The 26064-nt window shown below is 49.5% G+C and overlaps 1 protein-coding gene across 3 annotated transcripts; it reads left to right on the top strand.

Moving 5' to 3' along the window:
* The first annotated feature begins 684 nt into the window (after positions 1-684).
* Positions 685-19513, top strand: ASAH2 (N-acylsphingosine amidohydrolase 2). Of its 3 annotated transcripts, XM_050305627.1 has the most exons (22): positions 685-914; positions 1150-1581; positions 3147-3283; positions 4503-4588; positions 4984-5133; positions 5403-5579; positions 5932-6059; positions 6473-6550; positions 6956-7076; positions 8644-8769; positions 8988-9074; positions 10320-10424; positions 10556-10637; positions 11092-11207; positions 13299-13393; positions 14283-14322; positions 14879-14974; positions 15528-15623; positions 16196-16345; positions 17104-17163; positions 17720-17808; positions 18855-19513. In XM_050305627.1, exons 3-22 carry the CDS (start codon positions 3157-3159, stop codon positions 19042-19044), a joined length of 2199 nt encoding a protein of 732 aa, XP_050161584.1. In that variant the 5' UTR covers positions 685-914; positions 1150-1581; positions 3147-3156; the 3' UTR covers positions 19045-19513. The 3 variants fall into 3 exon arrangements, with proteins under 3 accessions (XP_050161584.1, XP_050161583.1, XP_050161585.1); XM_050305626.1 differs by having other exon boundaries at positions 685-1581; XM_050305628.1 differs by lacking the exon at positions 3147-3283 and having other exon boundaries at positions 685-1362; positions 1468-1567.
* The last annotated feature ends 6551 nt before the right edge of the window (positions 19514-26064 follow it).

Below are 26064 nucleotides of genomic sequence, written 5' to 3' on the forward strand. Positions count from 1 at the left end.
TTCACATTTCCATAGGCACAGGGATTTACCAAGCCTTTAAGCACTTCACCTGAGGCCTTTGCAGTCCTGGAAGTCCCTTTTCTGCACCCAAAAGCTTGTTGCTTCTGCAGTCCTGAGCCAGGGTGTGTGGACACGGGCACATCACGGGGGGGAGAAGGGGAACTGTGGGTCCCCATAACCTCATGGAGCAGTCTTTTGAAAAGGAAAACAGTTTAAAATATTCCCCCAAACACTTTTTGAGCTGCCATCAAACTTTCCTTTTCCTCCTCCACCCCCACCAGCAGGTGGTTTGTCCTTTCTGGAGTTACAGAGGCCTTTTCCTCAGCTCCCTGCGTTCCGTGGGGTGAGGCTGGCAGGACACACCATCCGTGTGCCAGTTCATTAAAACTCCACTTCCTTGCTTTTCATCCCTGTCCCAGGAACTTTCCTATGACAGCAGAGCAGTTGCTCCATGGTTTTGTCAAATGAGGCTCTTCCCTTAGCTCCAAGGCTAATTTGGGACACAATTTGGGAAGCCCCGGTGACTCAAGGATCCCCAGCAGCACAGTGGTGGCCAGGAGTATCTGTCACCCCACATGGCAGAGCAGGCTGGTTCTCCACCGGTGGCAGGGGCAAGCAGCTTCCCTGGGAATTGCGGGGAGGAGATAAGGTATCAGTAAATCCTGCTTCTCCCAAGCAGCCAGTCCAAAAATCAGCGAGTCAAAGGGCGATCCCGAACATGACCCTGAATTGATGACGCAGGCCGCAGGCCGTGCTCGGCACCAGCTGGAATGTTAACCCTTGGTTTAGGGGTGCACGAAGGAAAAGGGGATGAAAGAGGAAAACTGAAACTCCTGAGATGGGAAGGAAAACGTCAGAGGTGATCCCAGCCTTAAATTCCCAACAAAGTGTGTGGATGCTGGAGGGAGACAGGGGTATGGCTAGTTGGATCTTTCTTCTCCCTTGCTACCACATCTAAGGGATGGGGTGGGTCCTGTAATATTTGGGAGGAGCAAACTGTCCAAACCCTCTGGATTAGGCATGCTTTAGCAGCTGGTGAATTTATCCAGACCCATCTGGGACTTGATGGAAAAGGCTTGGGTTTAACAAATAAAGCTTTTAATAAGTAAAAATACTATTTTATGCTTAAAATACAATCCTGTTCTCAAGTTCTTCTTCTAGCAGAGTTTGGAAACCCTGAGGAGCAGCCTTCTGTGAGGATTAGGAGCCATGGCCAGACTGGGAAGCAGCCATCATTCCCCAGGCTGTGGAATTCCATCAAGCCGTGATGAAGCAAAGAGGAGGAAAAGAGTCCTGTTCCCGAATTCCTCGTGCAGCAGAGCCGATCAGTGCAATCCCAGAAAGGTTATTTTAGAGAGGCAGGTGCTGGCCCTCAGGCAACCTAAACACGCCAGGGAAAAAAAAAAAAATTCTCTCACCTCTTTGTGGGGCAGAAATTACTGATTGGTTTCTTCTTATCTCGTGCAGTGCTTGACTCACGGGGTTATACAGCAACAATTGCCAAGCTCTGCTTTCCAGCTTGGGACGGGTCTGGAGGTGGGAGACGTTCCTCGGGCCGCTGGAACAGGTGAGGGAACTCAGGTAGGTCTGCACGAGGTCCCACTGGGATTCCATAGGAGGAATGCTGATTTCTCTCAGTGTTCTTTGGGTTGAGTCAGTGGGATAATGGACGCTGTCAATGTGTGTCGTGCTGATGGGGTCCAGGCCGGTGCTGTGAGCATCCAAGAGTGGCTGCCAGTGCCACGCTTGGAGAATAAACAAGGGAGGAAGGAAACCTGCAGTGTTAGCTTTGCTACCACTCGAATATCTGCTGTGTGAAATCCAGCCCTGATCACGACTGCTGTGGCTCACCAGGGCAAAAGAAGCTGATAAAGAAAGGTCACCTGGAGCAAGTCTAGGCGACCACTTGGCTGTCTGGGGATGTTGTTTCTCACTGCAGCCTTCCCAAGCCCACAAACCCCCGTTTCAGCAGTTGTTTTCTGCAGGTTCATTGTTTCCAGGGCACATTCCGATGAGGAATAACCTGAGGGCAGGAGCTTTCCCAAGCCCCCTGACAGACTCACCCTAAGGCAAATTGTTACCCCTAGGAGAATCAGAGGCTCTGCCTCACTCTTCCCTTCCTAATCACAGAATCACCACAGACTCACAGGCTGGTTTGGGTTGGGAGGGACCTTAAAGACCACCTTGTTCCACCCCCTGCCACGGGGGTGGATTTGTGGATTGGGTCACAGGCAGAGCGATGGGATCAGCAATAAATTCTATCTGCTAAGATATCTATGGAAACATCCAAAGCTGTTTTAAAGGTTAATTTCTACCTCACACAGGTGTTTACAGGAAAGGCAAAAGGCACACCTTAGCTCCAAGTGTCACTTCCCACTGGGCAAGACTGAATTTTTGGGTGAAATTTTGAGCTGCCAGAGCAGGACAAGTCAGAGAGGGAAACAGCATATTTTTCCCATAGCTGTAGTTTGCATCATTTTTCTTGTGGATCTTTGACCCAAAATAAACCTCTGTTTTTAACCCAAAATAAACCTCCCTTCTTTATAGAAGAAGGAAGAAAAATATCCCAAAGCAAGCTTTTTTATATGCTGAAGAAATCCAGCATCTACACAGGGGCTCTTATCTTGGAAAGCTGTCACAGCCAGCACTTTTTCCAGCCAGGAGAGATTTGCACTTGGACCTGCAATGGGCTGTGCTCTTCTCATGCTGAGGTTCCTAAACTGACCTTTATTATGGTGACAATATCGTTCTTTGACATGCTCTGGGCATGTGAGCAACTGAAAAGCTGTGAGGCTTCAGGCTGCAGCACCTCCTTCAGGCACTCAGTGAATGTGGGGTCTGGTGGAGGATCGTGGAGTTGATTTGAAAGATTCCTTGGGAAGGGCGAGCAAAGTGCTCTGGGAAACGTGGGGTCAGTGATTTGGGTGCTCACCCTGTCCTATCAAGCCTCGTGACAGGGAGTGATTGCTGCTCCCAGGAGATATATTTCTGCTGCCTTAAGCAGATTGAAAAGCCAATCTCCCCTTCCCATCCTTATCTCTGCTGCTCTGACACTGGGATGGGGGACACAAACCCTCAGCAGCTCTTGGAGGGCGCGCTGTGCCCAGCACTGGGGCTGTCCCATCTGTCCCTCTCTGCTCTCACAGGGCTCCCACCATGTCTGGGAAGAGGTCCAAGTGCTCCTTCTCCCGCCTGGAGGTGATCCTCATCGTCTGCCTGGTGCTGATGATCACGTTGACCGTGGTGCTGCTCGTCCTCCACTTCCTCACCAAAGACAGCGATGGCAAGTGGAAGCTCTTTCAGCCCCACCATCACACGCTGCTCCAGTGTATTGTGTCCAGTGCAGCCACTTCAATTAAAGAGACACAGTCAGAGGGTCACTGCTGAGCCTTCACCATCACCTCTGTGCATGGGCCTTTTGCCCAACCTCTGCAGCAGGAGCAGGGTGGTCAATCCCAGCAGGAGCACCTGCAGGGCTGCACAGCCCTGGGCACGGTGGGGCTGCAGGGACCCACACATCCTCCCTTTCCTGGCCCTACACAGCCCCTCCCTCCTGGCACTGCCCCAAGGGGTTTCGCAGCTCCTGCAATCCCATCACGGCCCATTCACGTTTCCAACCCCCTCGCCAGGTGCTGGGAGCTGCCCCGAGTCAACTCTGCCCCTGGGCTGGGCATCACCCCACGTGCCATCAGTGGGACCTTCCAATTTCTAGATTTTGATCTCAAACTGGATGCAGTTCACACTTCCTTTGTGGTTTTAGGTGGTAACACGTGAGAGTTTTGCACAAGTGATTCTCCTCTGTGTTACAGCGGGAGGAGGGGGAGGAAGGGTAGTTTTAATGGGTGGCGTGGTTCACTGATGATGATTTAAATCACAGAAATGGCCAGTCTGTGGCCAGTGTGAGGGTTTCACTTCTCTGGTTTCAGTGACAGCCTAGGAAAGGCCAGACTGGGAAGACCAAGCATCCCCTTATCCCAGTGTCCTGCCTTGAGAGGCAGCAGCTGCCTGGGGAAGGCTGTGAGAACAGAAACATTCAATATTTTCCCCCAGTATTTATCTCAGTCTCCAGTGATCTGTGGCTCTGAGATTTCCTGAGATGCAGATAACCTTTTTAATTTATTATTATTATTATTATTATTGTTTCATAACCCTCAATGGCTTTTCTCCCATGACTTTATCCATCCTGTAAGGATTTCTGCACCTTCATGATGGCTGGGGTGAGACACAACCTCCTTTGGGAGTACTTTGCCTCGTGCCTGGTCCACCCTTTACCCCCCCAAATGCCTCAACAGCCTCAGCACTCCTGGACCACATCGACAGCCCATTGGAAAACCCAAGCAGAGGACTCAGCTAGACCCCCTTGTCCAGGGGTCTGCTGAGTCCTCTGGGGATGTTGAGCAGGTTTCAGTGTGGATTCTCGTGAGCAAAGCTGGGCTGCCTCTTTTTATCTCCAAACCTGCTCCCTCGTGTGTCCACTGATCCACCGATTATTGTTCTTACAGATTCCATCAACGTATTGGAAACAGCAAACTACTTACTGGGCGTAGGTCGAGCTGACTGCACAGGACCAGTGGCACAAGTTCCCCTGGTAAGCTGGGGGGATCGAACATGGGGGCTGGCAAAGTACTGATTGTTCATCATCTAATGGGATTTTTTGCAGGATTTCTGGTTCAGAGCCTCGACAAGCGCGCGTCGTCCGCAAACATTCAGTGACGTTTCTCTCAGGCTTGGGGCAACCTGGTCTAGTGCGAGGTGTCCCTGTGGCACGGGGGTTGGAATGAGATGGGCTTTGAGGTCCCTCCCCACCCAAACCATTCAGATGATTCTTGCAATCACAGGGCAGGACAGGGTTGCAGCTCTGAGTGTTTGTGTTGGACGAGCCCCCCCTGACGCTCTGGCAAACCCACCCGGGGAAGTTCACGCGGATGAACACGTCACTCAGTGTCTTGGCTGCGTGGACGTGACGGAGCTCTTCCCTTCCAGATGGGATATGCCAACCCGGAGCAGGTGGCTGGTGGGCTTCTCACCCGCCTCTACAGCCGGGCCTTCATCGTGGCGGACCGCGATGACTCCCGGCGGGTGGTGTTCGTCAGCGCCGACATAGGAATGGTGTCCCAGAGAGTGAGGCTGGAGGTACGTGGCTGGAAAGGAGTGGCTGCCACAGGGTGGGCTGTTGCTGGTGTTTGCATGAGGGTTGTAGTTTCCATAGTGTGTTAATAGCTTACATATGTGTTAATAGTCATAGCTAAGTAACATTGAGCTCGGCAGCGTATCGGCCCTTCACTTTGGCGTTTGGAGGAGGATGAATGGTTGGTGTTTTTTTTTTTTGCAAGGGCTGGCACAAATCTCTATAGATTTTAGGCATGGAAAAGGGCTTTTTAGGACCACCTCCTTCCTCGTAGGTGCTCGAGAGGCTGAAGAGCAAGTACGGTGACCGGTACCGACAGGACAACGTCATCCTCAGCGGCACCCACACGCACTCGGGGCCCGGGGGGTACTTCCAGTACACCCTCTTCTGGATCACGAGCAAAGGGCTCATCAGACCGTCCCTCAACTCTATCGTGAATGGCATCGTGAAGGTCGGTGTCACCTGGTTTGGCTTGTCTGTGACTAACAGAGCTCTGGCTGTGGTGGTTGTGGCAGCACCTCTGAATGCACTTGGAGATGGGTTTATGTTTGCCAGAGAAACCAGATCAAAAAGCCATGAAATTCTTTCTTTAGAGACAATTGTGAGTAGCTTCAAAATATTACCATAGTTTTTTAGAATTTTAGACTGCTTAAGGAAAAAAAAAAAATCAAAGAAGCACCCCCAAACTCCCAAGTAAGGGTTGGGGACAGATAGGAAGGGTAAAAAAGAGAGAGGTTTTTCTGGATAATCTCATGCATGCCTTACAGACATGGACTAATATTCCCTGTCTTCCTGCTTTCCAGAGCATAGACATAGCACATGAGAACATGAAGAGAGGAAGGCTTTTTATAAACAGAGGCACTGTGGAAAACAGCCAGATCAACCGAAGCCCTTTCTCCTACCTTGCCAATCCAGCATCCGAGCGGAGCAGGTAAAAGCTCCTCAAGCAGGAGGGAAACAGAGCCCTGAAGGGAATCCTTCAGCTGGGACCATCTTGCAGTTGGTGTTTCTGGTCTTTCGTGGGAAGGTTGAAAATGTGGGGTCAAGATGTGGCAGAATGACGGTGCTGCCGTCCTGGGCTCCTGATTGTGTCCCCCATTTTGCATTTGGAGAGAGCTGCTCTCTCCGTCCCCTGGAGAAGCAGCACCTGAGGAAAACCATAACCCTTCCCTTCCCTTCACAGCTGTTTTCAGATGCTTCTCTAAGGCCTCACTGTGCTCTGGTAATACGTGGAATAACCTTTTAATTTCCTTGTCTAGCCCAGTGGAGCTATAACATGTTAGAGCCATGAGTGTGACTACAGCTCTGGTGCTAATGAGATTTCCCTGCTTTGTTCTCCTTTAGGTATTCATCCAACACAGATAAAGAAATGGTGATTCTGAAGATGGTGGATGAGGATGGACAAGATCTAGGCCTTATCAGGTACTGTCCACTAAATTAGCAAGTTTTCCTTCATATCCTCGTTCTTTTTGTAAGAATGGTGTTCCTTTTTTCCCCCCTTTTTTACATTGTTGACTCCTCCTTTTTTCTTTGATGTAAGAAAATAAAAAACCCCTTCAGAACATAATTCTCTGGATTAGTAAAAGAGTCAGTCTAGGTCTGAACTGCCAAATTCTTGTGGCCTCAAGACCTGGACCGTCACAGCCATGCACCCTGGAGAGGATGGGAATACTCTGCCCTTGTTAATCCATCCCTAAGTAGCTGGGGTCTGTGTTTGTATTCCTCCCAAAGAAAATTCCATAGGTCAACTGCAAACATATAGATTGAACAGATCAACTGCCAGCACACACAGCCTGAACAACGAGTGTCTTGTGACTTCCCCCTCAGCTGGTTTGCTGTGCACCCCGTCAGCATGAACAACACAAACCATCTCGTGAACAGCGACAACGTGGGCTACGCGTCCTACCTGTTCGAGCAGGACAGGAACAAGGGAATGCTTCCTGGAGAGGTGGGAGTGCTTCCAGGCTGCTGGAAACAGCGGGTGGAAAAGGGCTGCAGCACGGAGAGGGGGTAGTTGGTGCTTTGCAAGGACCAAAGCAGGTTCTTTCAAACAGTGGGACAGACAGAAAAAGGAGGGCAACACTGAGCTCTCGTGATTTAGTTACTTTCTTCCTCCAGAAAAGAGATGGAAGATGTTTTCTTGACTTTCCAAACTAGGAATCAGTGGTATTTATTTAGACTTAAGTAATAAACCACATTTGTTTTGATTAGACTACTGGAAATTGGAGAGGTTGTGGCTCTCCCACTCCTGCCAGAGTTCAAAGCTGGGTTGGATGGGGCACTGAAAAACCTGGTCTAGTTGAAGATGTCCCTGCCCATGGCAGGGGGGTTCGAACTGGATGAGCTTCAGCTCCAACCCAACCTGTTCCAGGATTCTTTACTAGCAAGACATGTGTGGGATCCTTGATCCAGAGGGATCCATTTATTGCATCTGTGGGGTGGCATCAAGCCTGTGCTCAGCCCCACTTCTTTCTCATGGCTTCCAGCCACTTCTGCCTTGTGATTTGCTTTTACCCAGAAGATTTGCCATCCTCAGAATGCAAACACAGCTCCTTTAAAAACCATTGTTTCCCCTGAAATGTGACTGTGGACACGAGCCCATCTCAGAGGTACTTTGAGTCATGAATTGATTAAGAGGCTGTCCTGGGTGTATCTCCAGCATGTACCTAGGAAGCTGTTGCTCAGTTTCTCTTTTAATACTCCGGGAACACGTGTGGTTCACAGCAAAAAATGGAAATTAGAGGAAGTCTGCCTAATTCCTGCTTGCAACTATTGCTTTTTGTAGTGGATTATCTAAAAAGCTTTTTACAAGACTCAGTTCTAGTGCACTGTTATAGGTGGAAGTTGACATGCTAACAAGTGTTTGCAGGATTCAATAATTGGCTGTATGGTCTGCTGGGCACATTGTATCTAAGAGCCTTACAAGAAAATGAGTTAAGGAATGATAATATATCGAAATAGTTGAGGTTGACATGTCCCAACTCTAAAAAATGGGGGGGGGAAATGAGATATCTGCAAGAGCTTGAATTCAGCCAGTGCTCAGTGTGCAACCAGCTTTGCTTCTGACTTGTACTACTTGATGTTAACTCCTGCAGATCCAGTAGCTCTCACCCTGTAAATCAGCCATGGTGAAAGCCTGGCAGGAAAAAAAATTTCTGTGCAAGGTGGTACAATGATCCCTTGACGTCTGATCAGTAACACGAGAAACTGGGGACATGGAGGGAAGAGCTGCCCCTGAGACTCGAGTAGGAGATGGAGAAACACTGTCTGGATACCAAAGCAGACTGAAGGCCACCCTGAGATGGCAATTGCTTCCTGTGTGTCCGGTTCTCCCTTGCTCTCCCTGCCCCTAACCCTTGGGATATGCCTAAATCCCCTCTCCAGTCCTCCCAGTCACTTGGGAAACGATAAGCAGCGCCACGCGCTCACCACAGCTCCAGGGAAAGCTGCAGGCGGTGTTTGCACCTCACTGCAAGGCTCCCAAGTCCCTCTGACCACCTCTGGGTTTCGGGCAGGGCTCTTTTGTTGCCGCCTTCGCCTCCTCCAACCTGGGAGACGTGTCGCCCAACACCGGAGGCCCGACCTGCGCCAACACGGGCGAGTCGTGCGACAACCCCCAGAGCAGCTGTCCCGTCGGAGGGGTGAGTGTGCCTCGCCTGCTCTGCCTCAGACACCCTTTTTCCCTGGTTGTTCAGCCCAAGTTTCAGGTTGTCTTGCTGGCCTGGGTAGTAACCCAGTGCCTAATTTTGGCACTGGAAGCCGTCGGTTCCCACAGCCCCCTGTGAGCTGTTCCCCTTGGCAGTGCCGCCTGTTCTCCGTGGTAACTGATCGCTGCCTCTTTCCACAAATTTCTCAACAGGCAGCCATGTGCATGGCCAAGGGTCCCGGGAACGATATGTTCGAGAGTACCAGGATTATAGGGCACAATATCTACTCAAAAGCAAAGGTAAGTGATATTTTGCTCTCCAAGTGTGTGTGTGTGAGTGCTTGTTATGACAGGAATGCATGTTCATTTAAACAACTCAGTGATCCCTTCCAGCTCAGGGTATTCTTATATTCTATATTCTGTCTATCTTTTGTGAATGTTTGTAGATGCAAATTACTCCAAAGTCCACATTGATATGCTTAAGGAAAAGTTTCTTGATTTTTAAAATTTTTTTAATGGGTAAATGAGGTTTTATTGATCTTTCTGGTCATCCAGAAGACCTCAGAGCCTGGAATTTGTTAAGTTTAGGACAGTGTATGAAATCATAATGGTAGTGAAAAACTTCTTCTGGTGTAACATATCTGACTAGACACCTAAATTTAGAGCAGAAAGCACACACTGAGATACATCAGCACACGTTCAAATACATTTTGGCAATGTTTCAGGGACAACAGCTTGTGGGACCTGGAATGTGTCCAACAGGGGAGTAAGAGCAGGAGGCTTGGTGGCGGTGGCATCCTTTAATCACCTTTTCAGATCGTTGCCCCGAAGTCACTCCAGGCTGATCGTGACTTGCAAGTGAAAGATTGTCCCAGTCAGAGTGTCCTGGTGTGTATAAAACACAGAGGGGAAACACTGCAGTTGTTGTCAACACCTCAGACTCCTGGCCTTCAAAGGCTGCGCCCTCAATTCCTTCCAGGAAAGTCATTAAACTGTACAACTCCTGGCAGCACTTTCTGTGTCCCAACTCGAGGCACCTGGGGTGGGAAACCAGTCCCTGAAGAGCTGACTGGCTTAGCTGTCAGCTGTGTGCTAAAGACATGGTAAAGTCCAGGCACTTCTGAGCAGTGAATACAGCTCAGAATAAAGTGCTGCTTTCTCGTGGAAAACGCTCCTTCTGGTTGGTCTAAGCTGCAAGAAATGCCAAAAGGTGGCACCCAGGAACAAGGAGCTGCCATCCTTGTGGAATAGGTGCCTGTTTCAGCTGTGAAAGAAAGGCATGGGTAAAACTGCTGACCACAGAGTGTCCTCCCTCCCTGAGACAGGGAGAGCTTGCAAGGCTCAGGTTGAGCACAATAAGGCTCAGGTTGAGCACAATGTAGAGATGGGGTGATGGAAACACCTCGTGAGCTTGAGAAATAGGCCTGGAAGAGGCCATGGGAAGGCATCAACAGAATGAAGAAATAATCCACGTGGCTGTATCCCAGCGGGGCTGGCTCCCTGACTGCTTCTCCCTCAAGGATTTCCACCTTCTGTGTCCCTTAGGAGCTGTATGAAAAGGCTTCCCAGGAGGTCACAGGGCCCCTGAGCTCAGCCCACCAGTGGGTGAACATGAGTGACGTGTCGGTGGAGCTCAACGCCACGCACACGGTGAGAATGGGAGCTGCCTGGACACGGGAACTGTGCAGGGAGAAATGTCACAGCCCTGCAGCAGGACCTGGCACGCTGAGGGGAGCTGGGTTTTATCCCTTTTTCCTTTTTTTTCTCCCTGCCTGATTTAGGTCAAAACGTGTAAACCAGCCTTAGGCCACAGCTTTGCCGCGGGGACGATTGATGGAGCGGGCGCTTTCAACTTCACACAAGGTAATTTGGGGAGCAGGTGCCGAGGTGGCTCTGTACAAATGGGGAGGATGTGGGGCACCCCCCAGACAGATTCAGCTGCTTGTTGAGCCACAGTCTCCAGAGGAATGTTTTTTAGGAAAGTGTGACCTTACAAACCCTTTACAGGTTTGTCTGTGTTGGTCAGAAAGCTTCTGGGGAAGGATACTGGCCATGCCCTGAAGGAAGGAGAGCACTGGATGGGGAGTGGGGAAAAGAAAGACCTGGATTTGGGACACTCTTTCTCATTTGTTCTCGTTGCCTGAAGCCTGCCAAGACGAAGCTCAGCTGAGCTAAAGCTCAGCTTTTCAAACCACCCCAGGAAAGGGAGTTGGTCAGAATCCACTGAGGAATATCCCAGCCCACCTAAGCAGGGAGGGGGTAGTGTCTGTCTGAGAGCTGCTGGGGCAGCTGATGAACAAGATATTTCCCCCTCAAGGCTCAGTAGAAGGTGACCCGTTTTGGGATCAAATCCGGGACCAGCTGCTGGGAGAGCCATCCAATGAAACAAAAGCCTGCCACAAACCCAAGCCCATCCTCTTCAGCACGGGAGAGGTAAGGACACACCGGTGTGTGCCCTGGGAAGTGCAGAGATTGCTGATCTGAGCCGGGATCAGCACTCCTTCACAGACCCACATTTCTGACAGATTCCTTAGGGAGCTGCAGGAGATGTCTGTGCCAGCCCACACAGTGAAGAACACGGAGGGAGAACGAGCTGCATGGGCTTTGAAGGAATGAAAATAGAAAGCAAGAATAAGTGTTGTCATTAGTTTGCATCGGGGTGAGAGAGGTGGAAGTTTTCTTCTCTCAGAGCATCTTTTCCACGTATCTCAGGAGGAGAGACCACACTTCCTGCCCTCATTAGGGCCAAAAAAATCTGATGTCTCTGCTCTCCTGTCACGTTTGTGCAAGTGTCTGATATTTCTGTGAGCTGCAACATGGACTGATGCCAGACTTGCTCATCCATGGGTAGAATCACACCAGGCTCAGGCTGGAAGTGCCCTTGGAGTGAGGTTGCCCAGCATGATCCCGCTCCCAGCAGGACCAACACTGCAGCTGCAGCAGGTTGCTCAGGACCCTGTCCAGAAGAGTTGGGGCAATCAGCAAGGATGGAGAGCCCTCATTGTTTGGGTCCCTATCCCAGGGGTGCCCTGCTCACACAGGGAAGGGTTATTTTTTAGGGCCAGTCTCTGCTGGTTGCTCTGTTGGTCCCAGCCCATCCCCACGCTCAGGGCTGCTCCATCCTGGGCAGGACTTGGTGTTTGTTCTTACTGAGTCCCTCCCAAAATCCTGCTTACAGCTTTAAACGAAAACTGATGCCCCATTTCCCACCTGATGTTCCCTTGGCATTAAGACAAATGCACTGTAGTGGAGCGGGATCATGTCCAAGGTCCTTTAGAGCACTTACAGGATGCCATCTGGATGATTGTTATCCCTTTCACCAGTCTCCTTAAAAGCTTTCCTTCTGTCGCTTTGTGTTCAATCAGCTCCTCACCTCATCTCCCCAAAAAGAGGTCCCAGCTCCTCCCACCCGCCTCCTCCATCTACAACTGTGTCACTGAGAGGAAATTACACTTTTTTTCTTACAACTTCATCACATTTGATGGGTGCTCTGGCAGACCTCCTGCTTCTGATGTGAGGTTTTTGTCATTCATGCTTTGACCCCAGTAAATTGCTCCTCAAAAAAAAAAAAAAAGAAAATCTTTTTGGCTCACTGCAGTGGGATTTTGCATTTCATTTGCTGGAGCTGTGCCAACTTCGAGCTCCTGTTCCTGCTTTCCTTTCCACAGGCTTTTCCATTTCTATCTAACTGGTTTTTTGCCATTGTTTTCAGATGAAATGGTGCTCTGTGTGTGTGTGTTTTGGCTGCTGCAACAATGCTGAGTCTGAGCACGGTCCCTGCTAAAGGGGCAGCTGGGAGTCAGGGTTAGGTTGAGGGTTCCCCCTCTGCGAGACCATGTAGTGACAGGATGAGGGGGAATGGCTTCAAACTGATAGAGAGGAGGTTGAGATTGGAAATTTGGAAGAAATCCTTCCCTGTGAGGGTGGGGAGGCCCTGGCACAGGTTGACCCAGAGAAGCTGTGGCTGCCCCTGGATCCCTGGAAGTGTCCAAGGCCAGGTTGAACGGGGCTTGGAGCAACTTGGGCTAGTGGAAGGTGTCCCTGCATGCCACATGGGATCCCAGGGATGGAATGAGATGGTCTTCAGGGTCTCTTCCAACCCAAACCATTCTGGGATTCTGATGAAGAGGGGACTCCCCTTTCCCATCACCATCAGGATCTCTGACTTCACTCGTTTGCTTTCGCTCTCCTGATCAGATCTTCAACCTTTTCAATCCCAGCTCTATCCTTTTTCTGTGCAGGTGAGGGGTTTATAGGTGCTACCCGACCTTATTTCACCCACTTTGCTTTAAGCTGTCCCCCTGGCAACACCCTGCTTGTTTTTCCAAACAAAGTATTTCCACGTGCCCTGTGTGACTGTGACAGTCAGACAACTTGCTGCGCACGTGGAACTAAAACACCTTCTCGTGTGTTTTACAAATGAATTTAATTTAATTTTCATGACTGGAGGAAGGAAAACACTCCAGCTATCATTTTTTCCCCGCTATCCTGAAGTTGTTGTATCCACTTTTTGTGCCCCTGCAGATGACTTGGCCCCACCCGTGGCACCCGGACGTCGTGGACGTGCAGATCGCCGCCATCGGCTCGCTGGCAATCGTTGCTGTTCCCGGAGAGTTCACGTGGGTATTCCCTCAGGAAAGAGATTTATTTAGTTATTCATTTATTGCAGCCAACAGCATTTCATTCAAACCCCCTGCAATAGTTCAATTGTGGGCAGGCAGAAAGGGAGAGTGAGATAAAAATTGTCCCCAAAATATAGATATAGATATATAAACTCACTGTGGGAATGAACAAGATGTAAACAGGCTTCCCAAATAATTTTAAGTGTTCATTGCAAAATTGCAGTTTCACTGAAGCAAAAGGAACTTGTTAACTCTGATTTGGTTTTTGATAATGAACTGCACTGACTGTTGATGGTACAATGGTGAGAAATGATTTACCCCCAGCACCTTTATTTGTGCCCCCTCCTGGGGTGTCTCCAGCCTCACCCAGGCTGTGATGACGAGTGAGAAATCTTTTGAGGTGCTTTGGTTGAGCTTATCTCAGGGGGTCCTTAAGGGATGCTGAGCAGTGCTGGAGGTGCTGTGGGAGTTTCTGGTGGGGTGCTGCAAATCCAGCCAGCGATTCCCGCTGTAGCTCCCTGCTCTCTGCAACTCCCTGACAGGACAGGGGAGCCGGGGGGGTCGGGCTCTGCTCCTGGGGAACAGGGACAGGAGGAGAGGGAACGGCCTCCAGCTGTGCCAGGGGAGGGTCAGGTTGGACATCAGGAGGAATTTCTCCCTGGAAAGGGTGGTCAGGCCTTGGCAGGGGCTGCCCAGGGAGGTTTGGAGTGCCCAGCCCTGGAGGTGTCCCAGGCAGGCCTGGCTGTGGCACTCAGTGCTCTGGGCTGGGGGACAAGGTGGGCATCGGGCACAGGGGGGATCCATGGGCTGGGAGGGCTTTTCCAGCCTAAATGATTCTGGGATTTTATGGTTTCTGGAGCCTGATGTTGTTCCCTCCACGCCCTAGGACCATGTCTGGCCGCAGGCTGCGGGAAGCTGTTAGAAGTGTAAGCTGCTGAGGAAGAGGTTTCTCCAGAGCGTGGCATGTCTGCAACTCCACATTTCCTGAGCCTTCTGCTTTTGCCCTTGTCTCCTCCTCCCAGCTGGGCTCATGGGTCTCATGTCTCACAGATGCCTCCTTCTCACAGCTGCTTCAGACAGACTTTGCACGTGCCTCCTGACATGCAGGAGAAATGAATATCTCCCCAAAAGATGCAAACCCATCGAGTTTCAATCCATTAGCCAGTACAAGCAGTACATTTAACGTACTGGAATGGGAGGTCACGTGTCCACTTTCCCTTTGGGAAGTGGATATGAGGTGTTAATAAAGGCAAATTGCATTTGCAGGTTTACCTTCCTGAGCATCCAGCCCTCTCCCCACCATAACTTTGTATTCTAGCCTGGTAAATAATCATAATAACAACAGTAACGATAATAATATACTAGCCACCATAACAATAATAACAACATTGTTTCAATAATAATAACAACAATAGCAATAACAACAGTATATTTGTGCATTAAGCAGTTGTTTCAAGGTAAGTGTTTTCTTTCCTTTCTTAGGAATTTGATTCCCATGGGACACCAAGGATGAACGTGGTAATTGCAGGCCTGTGCAATGTCTACACCCACTACATCACCACCTATGAAGAATACCAGGTAAATGTTAAATCTGTGGACTGAACGTGCTTAATCCAGTTCAGCTTTTGGCTGTATGGGGTGATAATTCATGGGAAATTATGTGTGTTTAGAGCACTTTGCCACAAAAACTAAAAGATTTGGAGCAGGAGGGCTGTAAGATGACCATGGAATTGCAGTGCCCCTTGCTGTGGAAAGGCTGACATGGTTTTGAGTCTCCACAGGGCAAAGTAGATGTTGTGCTTTGAAGAGGATGTGGACCATTGCTTGGACTACTTGAGTTTAGAAACCCTAAACTGGGAGGGGAGGTTGGAAGAACTGGGATTGTCCAGCCCAAAAAGTTGAAGCACCATGAGCCTTTAAAAGAATATGATCTTGTGATAACTGGGAGAGCAAACAGGTCCTCCCTGGAGAATGAAGAGTCACCTGAAACTGCAGCAGAAATATTTTGGCAAATTGTTGGGCAGTAAATAAACCCTGATACAGCGCTGATCTTGTCAGTGCAGTAGAATGGGCTGTTTAAACCACTCAAGAGTCCCTCAGAACCTCCTTTTCCCAATTTGTCCTTTGCCAGGTTCAACGATATGAGGCTGCATCGACTATTTATGGGCCACACACCCTCTCTGCCTACATCCAGCTCTACAGAGGACTTGCAAAGGCCATTGCCACGGTAATCAAACTTTTCTGCATGCCAGATGCTGCTGGAGACGCTTAAACCCTATATTTGTTCCTCAGTCAGGCCAAATGATTGCTGCCCTCTCCTCTCTTGAGAAACACTCATGTGATATGAAAATAGTCCCTGTAATGGGGGTCTCATACCACTTGAGAAATTCGAGGGGATTTTCAGTTCAAAGTTTGGGAGATAAGTACCTCCAACCTTTCAGCATGGCCTGAAGTTGCTGCTTTTTTTACTTAAAGGGAAAAAAAAAAATTCTTCTACATTTTGGCTGGCAACCTCCATGATCATTGTGATCATGTGGATGTGCAGGACTGGTGGGCAGTCCTGGGATATCCTGGTGGATGGGTTTGAGGGGACCCCAGCAACAGGGTGCCCTGCAGGGATTGCTCCTGCCTGAAGAGCGTGGGTGAAGATCCTCCAGTTCGGTTTTAGGCTCACTTTATTATTCCTAAAGTCTGTCTGAGTGGGGGTGTGGGATATAGAGCCACAGCAGGGATGTGATTCATCAGGGACACGCTGGTTATGCCTGTGTGTGTCAAACAAGCACATCTTCCTTCTCCCAGAACACCACTCAGGACTTGCCCCGTGGCCCAGAGCCCCCGTTCTTCAACGTAAGCAACCTGACCTTGCTGCCCTCTCTCGGCGTCGAGCGCGCGCCGGCGAACAAGACGTTTGGGGATGTGCTGCAAGAAGTGAGACAACGGTATCGAGAGGTGAGAGCTGCAGGGGTTTGCTAAAACCACCTTTAGGTTCTTACCCCTGTCCCAAAAGGGCTGTGCTCCCCAAAGGGTCGTGGTGCCCTCAGACCAAACGTTTCTGTTGGTGGCCATGGTTGAGAAGGCAGAGAACCGAGTGTTTTCATGCCAGTGTCACAGCACTGAATGTGATTCTAAGGGGTGAATCAAGAGGAAAATAAAAGCTCTTTATTCACCATCGAGTAGATTTCATCCTCTGCTTCAAAATAAAATACCGGTTGATTAAGTAGGCAAATATTGCACAGTGATTTCTCTACAAGGAGAAATCAGGTCACCTTTGATGCCTCTGCTATGGAATGTAAATGAAATGAAATTAAAATGTTGGAAATGGTTCTGTTTTCAATGCTCAAAATTTAGATAAGCTGTTCAGAGCAAGGACTTTCATCTCACTGCTGTCTCCAGCAGTAAGGCAGGGAGGCATTCTGAAGAATCTCACTTGTTTGCTCCCTCCTTTATGTGGAGTTTATCCAGTTTTATGGTGGAGTTTATCCAGCAAGTAGGACAAGCGGAATGGCAAGGCACAGAATTACCACCTCAAAGCATAAATTGTCCATTGCTGCTGCAACAAGTGAAATCATAAATAATTTCAAACAACAGCAAACCAAACACGCCAAGACGGCACAAAAACAACCAACCCCCTAAAAACCTCAAAGGATGTTCTTAATGTGCAGTGTGATAGTACAAATAATACAAATCTCAATTCCCCCCCCACCCAGGGAGAAGTTGCTGAAGTGATTTTCGTGGGAGCAAACCCCCGGAACTCTGCAGAGAACGCGGTAAATATGATGCAGCCACACCAGAATTGGGGATGTTTGGGGATTAGTGAATGTTTAACCAGTGCTTTTTCCTTTGCTGGGGGTTCAGAAGGAGGTGTGTGCTTTGGGAATTCCCACCGCCAGAGTGAGTGCTTTTGGGGCAGAGGACTGAATGTGGCCGTGTTGGGCCGTTCGTGAACTCTTCACACTGTTGAGGTCAGAGTCAGCCACGTCGTGTGTTAGGCCAGATGGCACTCTCAGTGCCATCCAGGCACAGCAAACATGGTCTTTAGTCTCCATCCTATCAGCCTGGTGCATTATTTTAATAAAGCAAAGAAAATTAGGAAAGCACTTCCTTTTGTCCAGTCAGTCCTCTTGCGTAGACACTGCTAGCAAACACCTCACCTGTCTGTTTTCTTTTTAATGGTAAGTTCTTTACCTCATTTATGTGGGATTTGGCAGTGAAACAGAAGTAAGTACCACGTTTGCCAGTGAAGCATGCACCTTAAAGTGACACAGGAGGTCGGGGCATGCCTGTACCTTCAGCATCTGGCTGACTCTGCTGTTTTTATTCCAGACTGAGCACAACTTCCTGACGGTGGAGAGATACATCAACACTTCAGGCTCCTGGCAAGTGGTGCAGAACGACGCCTCCTGGGACACCAGGTGGGTGCCCTAAGCAGATTTCACTGTCCCACAGACCCCTGGGAGTAACTTAAATTTATCCTCAAGGCCTTAACTTCAGAGCTCCCCGGTTTCAGAGTCTTGACCCTGCAGATGGTGCTTCCTGGGGACTGATCAGTCCATATTTGGGTGGTTAACTTGTCAAGACCACAAAAACTGGTGTTCCCCTTGGCTCGGGCATCTGCAACAAAGGCTTAGAAGTTTGGGGAATGTAGAAGGAAGGGCAAGAATTACAGAAGGGTTGGGGTCCAGCTTGTTCATAGCCTGTATCCATCCATCTGGCACACCATGTGGATGAATAGAATGCCAAATGGAGAATAGAAGAGACTCAGAGGATTTTCATCAGGAAAAGCTGTCTGGGTTTGTTGTACATCACAAAGGAGACACAGACAACAATTTAAAAGGTTTGCAAGAAAGAAAAGTTGAGGTTGGGGATGTCAGTTTTCAGCGAAAACACCCACTGAGCAACAAAGGTGGTGTCACCTTGCAGAGCTGCACAGTTTTTCATCCAGTCATGTTTGTAAATATTTATCTCAATCTCAGTAAGATAGGTATGAGAAAAAAAAATTGTTCAAGATGTTCTGTTCAGCTCCTTCCTTTAATTAAGCTCCTGAAATGGGGCTGCTTATCTCGCTTCTAGTGAATGTTCCTTCTCTCTGTTCAGCATTCCCCCTGCACAGGGAGGACTGAGCTGATGAATGTTGCTCACAGAGGTGATGTCATACAAGGGTGGTGACGTGGAGTTGGAAATGGAAGGACACGTGGGTAGAAATATTCTTCACCCACAGAAAGGACCCCTGACTTGTATTCCCATGTTTCCAGCTATTTTTCAGCCCTGCTGGGTTTTGGCTTGGCTAGTTGGCTGCTGCTCTGGTGGCCTAAATACATGAGGAAAGGTCAAAAAAGCTCTTAAAATGTACTTAACTGGAGTGCTTTCATCTCATTCCGCTTAGTGAGCTCTTGAGTCGTTGGAACAGGTGAAGAGTGGGTTTTCCTGCTGACTGCAGGGTTCTTGGCTTGTTTGCTAGGTTATACTGGACCAAAGGATCCCTGAATCAGAGCAATGTGACCATCCAGTGGCACATCCCTCGTGGCACAGAGCTGGGCATCTACCGGATACGCTACTCCGGGCACTACAAGAAAAGGCTGTCCATCATTCGCACCATCACTGTCCCATTCGAAGGCTCATCCTCAGCCTTTGAAGTCACAGCTCCATAGGTGATCTCAGACATTAAAGGAATTGTTTCCCTCCAGCAGCAGGTTTGATATCCTGGGAGTTTCTGTGCAGGGCCGGGAGTTGGACGTGGATGATCCTTGTGGGTCCCTTCCAGCTCAGGATATTCTGTGATTCTGTGATGTTCTGGAAGGGTTTTTTTTTTTTTTGTGGCACACGTGGCTCTGTACATCATTGCTGTCCCTTGAGCGCTGCTGGTCATCCTTTGCTTTGCAAAGCTCAGCTTCCTGCAAAGTTTTGACTCTCAGCTGCAGTTCAGTCTCCTCATGTATTCTCATTCAGGTGGTTCCTGTCCTGGCCAGATCTCGTTGCAGTTGATTCTTACTGTAATAAAAGATGTAACTTTCTCTTCAGTCATTAAACAAGTGCATACTGATGTTGAATAGGATCTTTCTGAGGGAATTAGTGCATATTGGGAGCTACTCCAGACCATAAAATAGTCCATAAAATTGAACCCAGTCCATAAAACTGGTAAGAACTCACAAGGCATCAGAAGAGAAGCCTCCTCAAGCGTGCTTGAAGTTCAAAGCTGACCTGTTAGGACAGCAAAGGGTTAAACAGAGTAGATATTCATCAGGAAGCTTGGAATACAACTTCATTTAATCCTTTGGAGGATTGCAACGGCAGCATGTGAACAGAATTGCCTGTAGCTCTCCATAAATGAGCGGTCCCAGTTTCAGAGGTGCCTGCTGAGAGTGGCTGTGTGGGCTCCTACCTCTGAGGCCTCAAGCGAGGAGAGGAAGTTCAATCACTCACGAAATTTGAAGCAGTTGGTATTTTTTTTTTTTTTCCACTTCTGGACTGTGTTATTCTCTTTCACCAGTGTCACTTCTGAAGTGACCTGCGTGCCGGGTGGGCTTAGCGCTTGCCCACCACGTGTGGGTTCTGTAACTTCAACTTGTTGGTCACCTCTGTGGTGTAATGTTAGGTAGAAGTAGTAGAGATGGAACAAGATCGAGTTTTGTCCATCTCTAAAGGGGGGGGAACTGATGCCTCAGAGCTTTATTTTTAAATTTTGTGTAGATTTTAGAAATAGATGTGAACGTATTTTGGAGGGGAAGGGCTTTCTTTCCTGCTTGGAAATGCATTCATTCGCTTGCAGAACCCCTGCGCTGGAATTGTCAGCCTGAGTTCCAAAACTGAATCCGGACTAAGATCCCTCAGAGGGAAAAGGTGCCAGCAGAGGAAGCTCGGTGTGTGCACGGAGTGCCAGGAGTTCCTCACTGTGGTGACTCAAGGGTACTACAAGGACACAGTTCAGCTCTGTTTGAGCGGGGGCAAACTGAATCCCGAGTTTTTTCATCACACGTAAGCGCTTCAACTTATACTCGGTGGAGGGATATACAGACTGCAGGGCGAGGGGAATGCTTTCCATCGCACAGCTGCACATTTTTCAAACCATTCAAACTCCTCACGAACCCATTTGCAACATGCTTGTTACCATCAGGTAACTGCCCCATCTATAGTCCCTACATGGAACTAACAGAAACAGTGGTTTTGTTCCAGAATTGCTTCTGGTCTCTCTGGTTTCATTTTGGCAGGGTTACAACTTCTTTTTCCTCTCTTGCTAAATCTCCGAGGTAGCCTGCTGAATTCCATGGTTATCTCTGGGGCCCCTCGCTGCACACCTGCTCCTACAGCCCACCAAGTGCACGTGGGAGATGGAGGGTAAGGGCTTTCCTTCTTCCCTGGGTGGGTTTGCTTCTCGCAGCCCTGCGCTGGAATTCTCAGTCCGAGTCCCAAAACTGAATACGGATGAAGATTCCTCCCAGACCAAAGATGCCAGCAGAGGAAGCTCTGTGTGGCCATGGAATGCCAAGAGTGGCCCAGTGTTGGGATCTAAACTCAGCTACCAGCAGAGAAAGAACTGACAGGATTAAGCAGCAAACCGTGGGCGGCCGGGAGGAACTCCTTGATCTGAGAGCCAAAAGCCTCACCACAAGAGATACCACGAAGAATGTACCTGTTAACATTTAACTCTGTTTGATGGCTCTGTCTCCCCTCAGCAAGATATGAAAAGGCTTTGTAGTGACGTTGCAAGACGGTGTAGAAGCCCCTTTTGTTGCTCTCCCTGTGTGGCCCTGTGCTACTGAGCAATCCTAACCAGCTTGTGTCATCTTAGCAGAGAATTGTTTAGTCATTAGTTAACATCACCCATCCTCTAATTAACATCACCCATCCTCTAGTTAACCTAAGGCTGCAGGAGGAAGGCAGAGCAATGTGAAAAATCCCCCCCCACCCCGCCTTGCCTGTGGGTGTGGGTACAGAAGTGGATACAGCTGGAGCAGGAGAGGCTTTGCTGACCCAAAATCTTGGATCTTCCCATGCAACTGGTCCCCTGCTGGGCAGAGGGATGGCTTGGTCCAGAAAACCTTCGCTGGCAGGAGCATCCCTGGCTTCCATCTGCTGTGCCTGTGCTGACTGCTTGGAAGGCTCTTTGAAATTCCTTTCCAAAGCAATTCCTAGTAAGGCTCAGGTGTTACTGACATCACACGGGCAGCCTCTGGACCGAGCCACGCTTCGAAAAAAGCTGATAAATTTGCCAATTTTTGAGTCTTTAGGTAAATGGTGGAGCTAGGGACACAGCAGGAGCGTAGCAAAACATGGATAAGTGCCTGTGACCTCTGCTAAAAGCTTTGGCTGCCTCTACAGCGAGCAAATGCTATTTACCTCCCCACAACCTCAGGCTCTCCCACTAACCCAGCTTGCCATCAGCACAGGGAATGCTTTTAAGCCAGCAGAGAGCTGGAGACCAGCCCAGCAGTTGTGAGACACTTTGTTCCCCAAAACACGGGCCCAGGTGTGGGAGGGGGCACATTTTAGGCACCTCCCTCCATGGTGTGCTGCAAGGAGGCTGTGAGCAAGGCTAGGAGAGGTGGCACCCACAGGCCCAGGCTGAGCTTACCTGTGTCCTTCCCCATCAGCTTCTGAAGATAAGAGGGGTCCCCAGTGCCACTTTATTGAAGATTGTGGGGGGCAAAGACAAACTGGTGGCACTTACATGGAGGGAAGGGCGGGTTAGGAGACGACAACAACACTGCTTTGCTCTCAGGGAGTGTGGAAGCTGCTGTGAAGCCATGCTCATGGAAAATGGGCGCTTCCTGTGGAAACTTCATAGATGTGGTGGTGGTGGTGGTGATTGATGCTGCTGTAATCCCTCAAATAATGCTTTATTTTCCTCTTTCCCGCTTTACTCCCTTTTAAGTGTCTCCTGCAGGCCTCTGGTGCTCACAGTGGTGGTGGGATCGCTGCAGAAATTTACTCGGTCCTTCCCCTTGTGTTTTTAGTGGTCCCTCTTGAAAAGTTGAACCCCAAACCCTACCACGTCACTCCTTAAAATACAGCCCCGCTGCATTCCTCTGGATCTTTGCAGTACTTGTTTAACAATTTACATTGTTAAACACTTGTTTTTATAACTGATTGCAAATTGCATATCACGAAAGTTATCCAACGGGAAATAATTTGAGTTGTATGTAGCTTTTCCGACTGGCTACAGTGACCACACACCACATCCTAATTAACCTTGTGTCACCATTAAGAGCAAAAGTACATAATATTAAACTCCCCGTTTTCAAGTGCTTTGAAAACCCTGCTTGATTATGAGGCTGCAACAGCCAAAATATTTGGGCGAACAAGACTTTTTGGCTTTAAAAGGGGTAGGAAAGACTTTGAGGATTGCAACTGGTGTGGTTGTGGTCAGTGGGTTTCTTGCTGGGCCAGGCTGGACAGGGCCTGAAACAAACCTGGTTGTGGTGGAAGGTGTCCTGACCGTGGCAGGGGGGTGGAACGAGGCGAGCACAAAGGTCCCTTTCAAACCAAACCATTCTGTGATTCTTTGATTCTATGAGATGGGCCAGGGCAGGTGTTTGTCCCCGTGTCACCCTTCCACACGGAATTGGGACTCTGGCTCTCTCTTCAAACACTGCTAACATCTGTTTTCCTATAGAAGGGAAAATACTCACACTCTTGGCCAAGATGGAGTGGGTAGAACAATTTTCTAGGAAAAGATCAGCTTTTTTTTATTCCCATGGGTTTTGGTGCTGGTGTGCCAGAGGGCTTTATCCCAGTCCTGGAGACTTGTTAGCTCGAGCTCAGCCAGTTCCCAGGCTCCCTGCCTGACTCACCAGCCCTGGCCCTGAGCTTTCTCCCCCCAGCTTTTCCTGCAGGGATAACCTCATGGCACAGCTGCTGTGGTTTGCCCAGCTGTGTCCCATTGCAGCTTCACAGCTTTTTTCCCCTCCATCCCTGACGGCTGGGCAGGTTATAACAGCAACCCTGCCCACTGCTGCTCCTTGGATGCTCCACTGCTTACCCACAGTCTGCTCCAGAGTGACTCCAGCGTGCCGTGGCTCCAGGATAGGTGTCCCTGTGCTTTCAGGAAAGCCTTGCAGGTTGATGTGCACGGCCCAGGGCAGCTGCAAGCTCTCCAGCAGGGGCTCGGGATGTGCAGCTGCAGCTCTGCGTGAGGTTTGCTGTTTGACCCAGTTCGGGGCTGGGATTTACCCCCCAGCTTTGGTGAGTTCCAAACCACTTTTTCTTTTGATTTTTCCTGGAGTCTGGGAAGTCACTGGGGCCCAGCAGTGAGGAAATACAATCTTTTAATTACAAATCTGCCGAGGAAGGAGAGAGCAGTGGCTTGATCAGAGTTCTGCCCCGGCGCTTTAGACCCGGCTCCCAGTGAGAGCCGGTGCCTGCCCGCGGTTTAGCCCCTCGCACGCTTTTGTGCTCTCTTTCTCGTGATAGTTTTGTCTCTGGAGCCAGCTGGGATAGACGGGCAGATAATGTTCTATCGCCCCGTTTGACGAGCGGTGTCCGTGCGGTCTCCCGAGGGCTGTGCGAGGCGTCCCGGGAATGGTGTGGCTTGCTGGGGAGAAGAAAACACGGGAAATCGGCTGTGATGGCAAAGGCTGGAGGCCGGGAGAGGATGGCATTGCCACCCAGAACGCAGCTCAGGGCGGTGAAGGGCTGCCAGGGGTCAGCCCTGATCCATCACAAATGTCCCACGCCCCTGTGTGCCGACTGTGGGACACAGGGTGGGATCGGAGAGGAATCCTGGCGTATCCATTGGATTCGGCTGCAGCCACTGGAGGTCACTGCCGCTCCTGGAGAGGCGGCAGGAGCCCTGCTCCAGCTCCTGGCTCTGGGATGCTCTGCCTCTCGCCCCTTGCAAGGTCCCAGGCAGCTGGGGTAGTGGCTGTCCTGGGGGATCTCCAGCAGGAATCAGATCCGGCACCCCACCCCTCCCTGTATATCCCTTTCATGGGATGGAAGGACCGTCTGGGGAGGTTGAGGGAGATGGGGATGTTTATCCTGGAGAAAAGGAGGCTGGGGGGGTGGGGTGGGGTGGTGGATTTTCTTACCCCCTACAACTTCCTGACAGGAGGGTGGAGTCGTGGGGGGATCGGGCTCTACTCCTGGGGAGCCAGTGACAGGATGAGAGGAAACAGCCAGGGGAAGTTCCAGCAGCAATGCAAGGTAGTAAAATCTCTCTTGAAATGTCCTCACCATTCCCAGCTCCAATCCCAGCTATAGGACCTGGCCCCTCTGGCAGGACAAGACTAGAAGTTCAAAAATTTAGGGTAAATCTCAACTGAATGACAAATTTGCCTCTCTGCATCTCATTCAGAGAAGGAGAAAGGGGAAAGAGAGCAATGGAAAAAAGGTCCCAAATGGCAGGATGGTGCTTCTTGGCTTTGTCTGAGGCAGCCCCTTGTGGGAACCCACTCATGGTCAGCCCTAAGGGTGCTCTGGGGTTGGTTCTAGGAGCAGAGGAGCCCTCACACCCCTGTTTTGGAGCCCTGATGGGGCATTTAGCCACATGTCTCTGGAGCACCCTAAATGCAGACCTAGAAAGTCCCTGGAGAGCTTTGGCCACGCTGTTCCTGCTGGAAGTGCTTCTCCCTTCTTCCCATCCGTGTGTCCAGACAAGTTATAAGAGTCGAACAGAGGAAATGTAAAAGCACATGGCATTTATTTCTGTACATAACCAAAGCACTGGTAATTAGTGTCCCCAGATGGAAAACCAAACAATTTTCCTCCCCCTAAACCAGGAGACTCAGTGTTGCACTGTCAGGCTCACAATTTAAACAATATACTCGATGTCCCTCTCTTTTTCACATAAAAAACATATTTTATAGCACAAAACAAAGGGCTAAAAATATTTCAAATGCAAACTTTTATCAGGGAGGAATGAAGAAATACTGCTCTTTCTTCCTGAGCCTCCCTCCAGCGCTGGAGAGGTGTTGGGTGGTGGTGGCTGATAACAATCCAGCTTGAGAGCAGAATGCAGAGCAGGAGAACAATATTTTCTCAAAGCTAATTGTGATTTTCATAAATGGTCACCCAAAAGAGCCCAAATATCCGCAGAAAAGGGAAGCTGCTGTATCTCTTTGTGGCTGGAACGCTGCCTTCCCCCATGCAGGGTGGAGGAAATCTCATCTCCATCTGCTGCCTCGATTAAAAGAGTAGGGGAACTGCTGTTCAGGAGATAAGAGAGGCCAGAGGCTTCTCCATTAATATGTAAACTTTGGATCAGAAATGAAGATGAGAGGCTGCAGGCAGAATTCACCTCTGGATTGATAGGTTTTGAGTCTGCAGGCACCAGCAGAAGGCACATCTAGTCTGTGCTGGCCTTGATAAAGAGGAGGAAGAGGATGGAGGTGTGATCCCACTATTTAACTTGCACAGTTTGGGCTGAATTATGTCCACCCTGAAGGATGTTTACTTGAAGTAACAGCTTTGTAATGTTTGTCCAAGCTCTTCTGTGATAGATTCTCACAATCCAGGAGGGACCGTGTCAGCCAAACAGGATCTTTTGCCCTCTGTGGCAGCCACATCTGCATTAGCCCCATAGGACGGGCTGCACCACCTGCACTCATTAAAAAAGTAATAATACCCAAAGGTTGGAGAACTTTTAAAACACCTTGGCAGCTTTGAAAGCATCTGGTTGCCCAGCTGAGTGTGGCTGACTTCAGATCCAGCTCTGTGTGCCACCTGTTAGAGCT

The sequence above is a fragment of the Myiozetetes cayanensis genome, unplaced genomic scaffold (genome assembly GCF_022539395.1).
Source record: "Myiozetetes cayanensis isolate MyiCay16 unplaced genomic scaffold, myiCay2020 scf10, whole genome shotgun sequence".
Classification (NCBI taxonomy): Eukaryota; Metazoa; Chordata; class Aves; order Passeriformes; family Tyrannidae; genus Myiozetetes; species Myiozetetes cayanensis.